At 42.3% G+C, this 11379-nt stretch overlaps 1 protein-coding gene across 3 annotated transcripts in view; it reads left to right on the plus strand.

The window, feature by feature from the left end:
- atp2b3b (ATPase plasma membrane Ca2+ transporting 3b) overlaps positions 1-8435 on the plus strand; it is a 64569-nt gene extending 56134 nt beyond the window's left edge. For all 3 annotated transcript variants that reach the window (XM_044117928.1, XM_044117910.1, XM_044117918.1), the window contains one exon: positions 6779-8435. In XM_044117928.1, the coding sequence (XP_043973863.1) occupies positions 6779-7252 (474 nt within the window). In that variant the 3' untranslated portion in view covers positions 7253-8435. The remainder of the gene's footprint in view (positions 1-6778) is intronic.
- Positions 8436-11379: the final 2944 nt, after the last annotated feature.

An 11379-nucleotide genomic window follows, 5' to 3' on the forward strand; every position in this document is an offset into this window, starting at 1 on the left:
ACATTTCTCATGAAAGTATTTGATCTTTATATAAAGGGTTTTCACCAAACGTTGGATCTTACAGTTGTTTAGGTTATTTTAATAATTTCAATTCAAATAACAATGCACCTGTTCAAACTGACTGTTAGCGTGAAGAGCAAATCAGCCAATCACATAGCAACAGCTCAGTGCATGTAAGCGTCTTAATGTAGTCAGAATACAAGAACAGTTTCTGTCTGAGAGTTTCATCCTTTGTAACCTAAAGCTCTGTATGGAGGAAGTAGAAAGCAGAGCATCGGTATCCTACGACATCAAGCCTATGGTTTAGTCAGAGAGAAACTGCTTTCATATTAGCTAAACTGTTATATCCTCATTTGTAAGTAGCTTTGGATGAAAATGCCTAAACATGTGGACAACACATGGGTGAAAATCCAATCCGAAGAAATGGAAACCTTGACTGAACTCAGTGGAGAATAACATCAGGTTTACGATGGAGGATGTCAAAGACAACCAGCTGCTATTTTGGACTGATCTGTTGTTTTGAACGATCTCAAAACAACAATATTACTGTTTATCATAATAGTGTCTTGGACAATTTATCGTCTAGTAAAATTTGCTATTGTGATAGTCCTGATGTTGCGCTAATTGATCTGAAGATCATGTTTTCAGTTTCTGAACTTCTGGTCACTATCAGGGCTTCATTACCTGATATTCCAGGTTTTCATGTTTGGTCAAATTTGGATATGCTGCAAAGTGCGGTCATTTAGTTCAAGTTGCCCGTAACTTGACTAAACCATAAAAATGGTGTTGCTTCTAGTCTGACAATCATCCTGGGACGTTAGCCCAGCGTTTCTGTCTCTGAATGGGTGCTTACTGGCTGGAGCTGGTTTCATAGAGCCAATCACAATGAAATAGCAGGAGAAAGGCTGAAAAATAAGGAGATAAAATCTGTGAATGTGTGAACTGATTTATAAGATCACAGGTACAACATGTTTTACACTTCCAGTTTAACACAAGAAAATAAATTCAGCCTCTCTATCTCTGTGAGCTGATTTTAATTCTGTTTAAACACATAATGTTTGAGTCCAGCTAAAGAAACTGTGAAGGCCAAGTTCATTTTCTGCCATCCTTAATACTGCCGCAGTAGTAAGAGTGTGATGTACTCTGTATCCCTGCACTGTAATTAGTAGTGAATAAATGGTGGGGAATCTTTTATGACTTTTTTCACAGTAAACATTAGCTTATCTTCAGCTCAGTACTGAGTCAAATATTTTCTTTGTGACAGTCAAACCTGAAGGAGGTGCACAACTTTCTAGGAATTCATTTATGTTAGCTTTTATGCTGTTGTGAAAGCTAAACTTTCAGAACATGACTTTCAAAAATATTAACCGAAATGTATTGATAGAGAGTTTGATACTTTGTTTGCAGTCATCCTCTTTTGTGATGCCCTAAAAAATTGGTTGTGCTAACTCTAACTGAGGTTAAAGCTCTTCATCACCATGGTGTTCATCAGAAGCTAATGCTAAAGCGCAAAAGTCAACCAAGTTGGTACCCACCGTGTGTCATATGTGTCAAATTTACTATTGTGCTTCAGGAAGTGATTCTTTAGAACAGAGCTTTCACTCACTGTTTCAGATTCATGGTTCCACCAAACAAGTTGTTTGAAAAGATTCGCCTGTGGTGAGGGTTTGTTTAATGTCCAGCTCTGACACTCCCACAGGTCAGCAGTTAATTTATTGATTCTAGAGAAACCAGGATCTCGACTAGTTAAAAACCCTTATAGGTTGTAAACTAAGTATGCCATAAGTAAAAAATTTACTGTAGTCTAATCAGTTGCCTTTTTTTGTTTGTTTGTTTTTTGTTTGTTTGTTTTTTGCTTTTTGGAAAAGTTAAGGAACCAAATACATATAGGTAATGTAACTAAGAAACTGTTTAATACAATGAATGTCCTTTGTGTATCCTGCCTCTTGACAACTGGAGAGAGGCACCAGCTCCCCCAACCCTGAAAGGACAAGCAGATATGGACAGTGGATGGATGGATGGATGGATGGATGGATGGATGGATGGATGGATGGATGGATGGATGGATGGATGGATGGATGGATGGATGGATGGATGGATGGATGGATGGATGGATGGATGGATGGATGGATGGATGGATGGATGGATGGATGGATGGATGGATGGATGGATGGATGGATGGATGGATGGATGAGGATGTGCATCTGACAGGAAGCATCAGCATACCTGTAAGGAGATCCACTGATGGCAGTAAATGACATTATGTGCTGTAGAGGAAGTCATCAGCAAACAGGAACCAGGTGCCAAGCAGGTCAGAAGTTAAACCAACAGTGATTTAAATAAACACAAGGGAAAACCCTGCAACACCAGAAAAGAGGAAACTCAAAAAGAACTATTCACATTTGATTTCTGTTAAATCATATTTCATATGCATTACGTTTTAACAAGAAAACATGTGGCTATGAAATCCTTAGCTTTGCGGTCTTTGTGGTTCTGTTGATGTTAGTCGGTAGAGGAAGAGGAGGTTTGTGACGTTTGAGGAAGATGTTGATGTTCGATGCAGGTAGACGTACAAGGTCGACCGTTTCATGTCTCCATCTGTTGGTCATTTTGAATCTGTGGAGCTGATCGTTTCAGGCTGCTAACCAAATGCAGACTGTTGACTGTTTTTGGACAGGAAAGACAGTGAATGAGTTTGATGTTCAGATCTGAACTGGTGTCCGCCTTCAGCTGGGGAGGACGAGGAGAGTCAGCGAGGGCGTTTCAGTGGATGGCAGCTCAGTCATTAGATCCTGAAGCGAGGCGACGCTGTGGGGGAACTTGCTCCATCAACCAGTCATCTACCTCAAAGCTTCTCCCTGTGTTTGTGTTGCAGTTGTTTTGCAGCCTCTCATGTTGCAGAACCCGTTTCCTCCTCGATCTTTGACCACCGTTGTTTTTCCATCAAGCGCCGCTGAAAGAGCCAACAGGGAGAAAGAGAGAGAGAAAGGAAACGGAGATGTGTGAGAAAAATACGTAACCCAGCAGTGCCCTGACCTTCTGACCTCTCCGGTCACATTGTGGGCGTCATATACTCGAATGTTTACTCTTTCCATGAAGACAAAATGAAAACACGCGAGCGCTGAAGAAGTGAGGCAGTAACATTCGGAACCCTCGTCAGTCTGCATGAGGTGTTTCTCTACCGTCTGAAAGGCTCTTTGGAAAATACAGATAAGCACTGAACCTACTGCTTGACCGTCTGTCTGTCTGTCTGTCTGTCTGTATACATGAGCCAGAGTCATATATAGAGACGTCAACTGCAGCACTGATCTCCATTGAGCTGTCTAACCATCCACCTCTCATAACCACGTTTGGACTCCAGTCAGTGTTGCGGTCAACATAAAGCTTCATTATTTCGAGCTCTTTTGGCCAAACTGTCTCTATGTAGGGTTCTGCCTGCCTCTGTTTGTCTGTCTGTCTGTCTGTATATCTGCACTGACCTGTCTTGATTTCTTTTGAGCTCATGCTGCTTCTTCTCCTCTGTTTGGGTTTGAGGGATGGTTGCATGGACCAACTGCCATGGCAAAGGAACACGTTCCTGCACGCAGCCACCATAAACTGCATAACGTACTTTAAAGTATACTCATGAAACTCGCTCTGGTGTGTGTTTGTGTGTGTTTGTGTGTGTGTGTAGGAGAGTGGAAAAGAGCATTCGTGACACGGCTCTGATTCAGCATGACCTGGCTGCCTCTCTGTATGTGACAGGGCTGACGCCCGAGCTGCACTCCGGCCTTTGAACCAATCTCCTTCTGTTTCTAGTGATCTAGCGAATCACACACTCTTCTAACCCGCTGAATCTCTGTGATGGTCACTCTTCTGTTTTGCAGTGTATTTAATTTTTTTTGTAATTATTATTATTATCCTGCAGCAACCTTATCATCAGCATCATCCTCATCATTTAAGTCACTCCGCTCTCCTCTGGTTCTCGACGCTTGCATGGCTGCAGAACAGTTTGCACATGTGCATGCGTGCGTGTGAGCAAGAAAAGATGCTGACTGCATAACTGACTGACTCACTGTTTGGCTCTCCATGTGTTGTGCGTGTTTGAACCAACTCTCTTTCACAAACAGCCTAAATGACAGACAAACTGCGTGATGCATGCAGACATCAGCCACCGAGCTTTACAATCCGGAGACGTCTTCAGCTTCTGGTTACTCACTTCTGCTGCATGCGTCTTTCTGTGTTCTCTCCATGTATGCGTGTGTTCGTTTGCGTGTCGTTGTGTGTGTTAATTGCCATAGGTTCTTGCTAGCTTTGTTTATTTATTTGTTTTGTTTTGTCACTCTATGTGAAACTAACACACTGACCATCCTGCTTTTCTCCATTAGTGCCTAACAACCATCTCTTTGTGCATGCATATGATGCAGTGGTGTGACTGTATTACCACCCCAACACACACACACACTCACACTCACACTCACACACATTACCCTTGGGCGTATGATGCTTCTGTGGTTTTTGTGGTAGTGGCAACTGAGTCGTTTTGTCTTTTGATGTCTGATTGATGTGTGAGAACTGACAAACCTATCATCATCCAACTAATTTTGAAATACATTTGTTTATTTATTCATTTTTATTTTTGCCACTTTTGGGACACGATCAGGTGGATGTTGTGCTGGCATTCAGCAACATATGTTTGCTGTCAAGGTCAAAGTTATTAACATGCACATTTTGAGACATGTCCACTTGTATATTCAATAAACAGTTTATTTATGTTGCATTTATTAATAACATTTAAAACTCACGTAAACAGAATCATGATGATTTTATTCCCACTTATTTACACTGTAGTTGCTTTAGATGGACACTGAAAACCTCACATTGCAATTCAAGATTAGTTTCTGTGTGTTTCTTTAAAAAATAAAAATAAAAATAAAAAATCCAATCATAAGGCTACTTCCAAAAAGAGACACACAAAAAAGTGTCTTTATTAATGAGCATATATGTTTTCTGGAATGTCTATAAAGTTACAAACCTCAATTGAGAGCAAGCTACATCATAAAGACCAAAAACAAAAGGAAACACCCTGGAAATAAATGAAATGTTACTGAGAAATACTGCAAAATAAAATGTAAAGAAAATGTGTATTGTGAACTTAAACACTTCAAAAAGGAAACATAATTTTAGCTGACTTTTATTTAGCTTAGTATTAGTCTATCGGCTATAATTGGGGTGACCAGACGTCCTCTTTTTCCCGGACATGTCCTACTTTTCAGACCTAAAAGAATGTCCGGGGGGAATTTAAAAATCGTCCGGGATTTTGGTCAACTGCCTCAAAACACATTACATAGCTTACAGTGCATTGTGATTACATTGCCACTCCGTTCCACTACTCCATTCCAGGTTTCTTTGTATGGCAAAGAAGTCGGTAGCATGTGTGTCCGCCGATTCTACCCCCGCCCCACCGCCCCCAACACAAAAAGAAGTGTCCTACTTTTCAGAAACCCAAATCTGGTCACCCTAGCTATAATGAAAGAACGTTCCACATAGTTCCAACCCAAAATCCCCAGCAATAGCTTCAGGTGCCATTGATACATTCACATTAGAAATAAGTAGTAAAAAAAAACAGGAAATAAAGAAAGAAAAGATAGCATAGCATGATTTTTCTTCTAAATTTTATTAGCATTAGCACTAGCTGTTCAGCTCTATTCTTCTGGCGCCAGCTTGTGCAGCAGCTACTTGTTTGCAATAATCGTAATGTTGCTTTTGGGATATAATGAGATATGTGGAGAAAAAGCTTCTTGTTCATTGCGAAGTCAGATCATATTTACTGCCTGTGAGCCACATAGAATATTTTTAAGACTTTGCTAGCAATATTTCTAGTTTTTGATTGTCATGTTAACTAATTCCAACTATCACTCATGTTGGTAAATGTTGCTATAATTTGTGAATTAAATTGAATAAAAATGTTATGTATACTACTTGAGTTAATTTAATTGATCAACCTTAATAGATAATCAAGGAATCACAACGTTTTTAAAATCTATGAAGATATATTAATGTTGTGATTTATAGGTATCAGGTGAAGCTTTGTAGCCATTTATCTGATGGCTATAAAACTTATAACTTGTTGATGTTTACAGATGAAAAGAGGAATCTATATATATATAGATAGATAGATAGTTTCATGACGCATAACTTAATGGCATATTTTGTGGATAGCGTTGGTTATGTCATATATTAGAATAAGATTTAGCTAATGGATTTCAAGTATTGGATGTAGAAAACCTAGTTATATGAAATAAAGAATGTTAAAATGATGATTATTGTGGAGACAGCTTCATTTTCTATGAGTTTATTAGTATGACTAATGAAGCACACCACCGATTGTGGCACATCCGTTGATGAGTTTACTTTAAAATATAGTTATTGTAAATATGTATTTATTAGTCTGTCAGGATTACCTGCTTTCATAGATGAATCCAGCTGGGGAAAGCATTTTAACTCCATATTTAATGTTGAATAAAGCTAGAAACAATGGCCTCTTCCTTCTTCTTCTAAGAAACTCTTGTGAGGCTATTTTAAAATCAGAAGAAATAAGAAAATAACTCTGAGCAATGCTGAACTTTATCCACCTGGTCCTGAGTTTCCATCTGTCAGTCTGTCTCTTTCTGTCCTCTGGAGGGTACGAGTCTGTTTCTGGGTCTTCCCCTGCCTCCTTCCTCCAGTTCTTATCTCTGACTTTGTCCTTCTTTTTCCTCTCTTGTGGTCTCTCCCTCGTCTTCCTTCGCCTTGGCAGATGCGAGTGGTGAAAGCATTCCGTAGCTCGCTGTACGAGGGCCGGGAGAGACCAGAATCCCGCAACTCCATCCACAACTTCATGGCCCACCCAGAGTTCCTCATCAACGACCTCATCCACAACATCCCACTGATCGACGACACTGACGTGGACGACGAATCAGAGCTCAGCAGATACCAGCACCTGCACCCGGCCCTCCGCAAGCCGCCGCCCCCCCCGGCCCAGCCCCCGGCCCGCACCAGGCCGACCCGGCCCTATCGCCAGTACAGCCTTCCAGTGACCCCGTGTAACCGTAACAACAACAACAACAGCAGCAGCAGCTCCACGGTCAGCAACAAGAACAACATCAAAGTTTCCCCTGACAACCAGAGTCACCATCACAAACATCACCACAGCCATCACGGCAGGCCCAGGCCCGTGAAAGCCCCCGCCCCCCACCCAGCACATCTCTTCTGCGTGGAGACGTCCTTATAACTGGGAGAAAGGGAATCCCAAACCCCACTAAGATGAGGGGAGGGATGAAAGGGTTGAGCATGAGAGAGGGCTGAGAACACAGTGACATTTTCATCCAGTCTCCCTCAAAACAAGCTCACAGAAAAGAGGACGGGCGGAGAGGCGGGGGGTGGAGAATGGCTGGAGACTTCTGCTCGCAGCTCTCTGAGAACAACTTTTCCTCCCTTTTCCTCTCTCCGGCCCTCAGTTTGATTGATTTTCCACCTCGATACCCCCGGGCCCCTCCCAGTCTTGTCATACTCACCGTGTCGTCCTGAGCAACGGTTCGGATGGGGAGGGAAGGTGGTTGTGTTGCCGGGGCATTGGGGTTGGGGGGGCAGGTGGGACACCCACAAAAAAAAACCATAAAAGCTTTTACACGACCGGTCATGTGACTTCGGGGGCTGACTCACTCTGATTCTAACAGTGTTCATTCTTAGTGTCGTTGCCACCTACTTACCCACCACCCACCCACCCACCCACACCTCTCTGGATACAGCCACTCTAAGGTCACTGCTCTGCTTGCGATATATGTGAAGCGCTTTGTTGAAGCTTTACCTAGACCTCAGTCACTTCCATCTCGCCTGCATTTATTTCCCCCCATGCTGGTGTTCATTTGTTTCCTTACTTAACAGATTTCGTTCGCCCCTCTGTTTTTCAGTCTGTGTACGTGTGTTCTCTTTTCTCTACTTATGAAAAAAAAAAAACTGACAAGAACAGAAATTGCAGAGAAAAAAAAAAGCTATTTACTTAAATCTATAAGTAAACTGACTGGATGCAGAACTAGGTGGGGGTATCACAAATGTATACAGAGTGTGGACAAGTAATTTCCATGTTTGGGAAGCAGGTTAGGGTCACCCCACAACCCCCCAACACTCTTCATGTTCGTCACATGACCTCATAGGGATTTCTCCATGACTCATAAATCCTACGGGATCTCCCCCCATGTCCACATATTTCTGTTTTGTCTCATGATCTTCTCTCTTGCTGTTCCTCCTTTGCTCATTTTGTGTCGTCCCTCTCGCTACTTTTGTGATGGAAATACGTAAGAGGGCTTTTTTCCTTTCTGAGGAAGAAGCTGATCGCTAGTGAAGCATTAACCCTTTAAAACGCCATTAAACATGCACGATTCACAGGCGACGTCCCTTTAAGACTCACTTGTACCTACTTCCGCTCCCGCTCTGACACGTTGTTTAATTTGATCTGTCGGATCTTTGATCCAGTTGTTTTCCGCAGAAGGGAAGTCCAAGTTCTCCCTCAGCTCCCAGAGCACATCGGGCCCAAATCCAAAGTCAGTTACCGGTTTTATCTTCAGGCTCAGAGTTCGCTCGGTTCAATCAGATCCAACCAGTGGGAGCTTGTGTGTCAAAATGTTAAGTTCAACATTGTTAACTCTTGAAAAGAAATGTCATATTTAGGAGCTTGTCCACACAGAGACGATTTTAGTTGAATTTCCATCATTTTCTGCAACCTGCTGTGTGGACGAGGGGCACAGGTACATTCTCTCTTTAAAGACTGAAATAACTTACCTACTTGTCTGTCAACCACTTTGAAAAGCTTTTGTCATCCCTTTCTTTCTTTTTTGTTTTTCTGCAGAGATCTTTCTTTTCTGCCTCTCTATCTTTAGCTCCCTGTCATCAGACAACAATGCAATTCAAATGGAGGGAAATTGCACCCCAGTGCTTTCTCCTCTAGGAAAAACATTTCTGCCTTTATATTGGCGCCCCTTCTGACATAGCACCCCTATGCCTCTATAGTACACACCCACTTTTTGCACCATTGGTGTGGACACGCTTTTTTTTTTTAAATCTTGCAAAAGAATTGCAGCACTCATCTCTGTGTGTACAGGGTCCTTCTGCTATAAATACAGACATTACGGAGGATACCAAGAAGCCCAACACACTCTTCACACACTTTACCCTCTAAACTGATGCTAGTGTCCAGACAACATCTGAAAAGTGTTGCCGGGTTAGTTTTGTCTCTCGTAAATGAAAAGACTTCTATCCAACTTCTTGCATAAAAGCAAAAATATTTTCCCAAATATTCCCTTTGTGACACATCTCTGTCAAAGCTGTCCAGTGTAAAAGGGCTCAACGTGCTGGACAGCCAGTCAGCAGACAGACACCTACGCAAGGTACCGGTGCAGAGCCTGTGGCACCGTCACCAGTTAACATTCCCATTAAACATTCCAAACAGCATTCCATGCCAGATGTTGAGGTCACCCCGCTTCATCTTCCCCCCCCCCCAACACACACTCACACCATGCAGCACATGGTGTGAGTACAAAGCTTAGTTCATGTTGCCTCAGAGCAGGACTTGGCTAAACAATGCAAGCATTCCCTAACGGTCCTCCCTTTGCTTCCCGCTTCCGTTGACTCTCCCCCACCCCTCCACCAACCCTCCTGCCTCCTGACCTGATCACTCCACAAGAGCAAGGCAGACAATATGCAACAGACTGCCATGTCAGCACACTCAGACACAGCGAGTCACACGTCTGTCCTGCCTGTTGTGTTTCCAGGATGTTCGCAGAGCTCTCTGGGAAACACCCTTACCTGTAAAGAACTCTTTGTCTTCTTGAATGCTCATCCTCATCATCATCGCCCGACCCGCCGAACAGCGGTGGCGACTCTGTATTGGTCAGTCTGTTTTGAAGCATGCATTTGGTATCATTAATGTCACTCTATGTGTTGGTAAATCATTTAGGCTACTTGTCACTTCTGTGTGCTATTATCTCTCCACATCTGCTTTCTTCCTCTTTACCTCTCACGCAAAAACACACACACACACACACATACACACACGCATACACGCACACACACACACACATCCTTACATCCCATTTGGAGTTTAATCTGTTCCAGCACCTCTGAGCACAGCGACATCAGTGCTTTTTGTAGGAAACGTGCAGCGCGCCGATTGAACGGGGGAGAATGTGCAGAGGGGGTGGGTGTGTGTAATGTGACTGTGCAGCTCCGGGCTTCTCCGTTCGGCCGTCGGATCCAAGCGTCCATCCAGCCACGTCACATGATGTTGTGAGACAGTTTCACAGAAGGCGAAAACCACAATGTGAAGAAGAAGAAGAAGATGAAGGAAAAAATAGTCTATTTATTGAAATCATGAAGTGTACGACTGCACCACAACTGTACAGATCGCCCAAATGTGCATCTTTGATTTTACAGGTACCATGTTCCTGTTACACTTTTTTTTAAGTTGTTTCTTTCTTTAAAATCCTATTGCTTTTCATAAAGAGAGGAACAACAACATGGAAGCGCTTGTATTATATTATTATTATTATTATTATTATTATTATTATTAATTATTATTATTAATTTTTCTCCACCGGTGCTCCCACTGATGGAACAAGACAGTTGCACATTCTCCTGAGCATATTCTGAGGGCTGTGTTTTCTGTCCACTGAACAGCTCCCTGAGGTGCGCAGAGGAACTTCAGGTCTTTTAAGACACCGACTCTGTAAATAAGAGAACTGGAGACAGAAATGTACCTCATTACGACCTGAGGGATCTGACAAAAACTTGGGGACGGGGCGGTTTAGAGGGGGGGTCCGTACAGAGGAACGGGAGGCGCCATGCAGAGCTAGAGTCTGCAGAAGTGCACTGCGTCCTCGCATTGTTTAGGCTGCTCTCTTAGATCTGCCACCAGTGTTTACTGCCATGGTACGCGGGGGTCAGAGTTAAAGTTTTACATTATTCATTATACATATTGCTGTAAATATTCTGTGTAGAACGGTTCCCCTCCGCCCCCCTCACTTCTTGCACAACGGCAGTGCCGTTTGGCGGACAGAAACCACAGCCTTAACTGTGCTGAAATGACATTTAAAGAGCAAAAAAAAAGTTGCAAAAAAATATACAAAAAAAAAAAAAAACAAGATCAAAAGCAAAACAAAAAAAATCTAAAGACTATTGAATATATTAAAGAGTTACCTGCCTGTTATTTAAGCGAATAAATATCTATATATGAGAAAGAACACACCTGTATACTGTAGACTAAATCTGTATTGAAATCTAAGAGAATTTACTGGGAAATAAGTCCAACACCTTTTGTCTGTATGAAAGAAAAAAAAATCCATCAAAGTATTCTACAATAATAAC

The sequence above is a fragment of the Gambusia affinis genome, linkage group LG01 (assembly GCF_019740435.1).
Source record: "Gambusia affinis linkage group LG01, SWU_Gaff_1.0, whole genome shotgun sequence".
NCBI lineage: Eukaryota > Metazoa > Chordata > Actinopteri > Cyprinodontiformes > Poeciliidae > Gambusia > Gambusia affinis.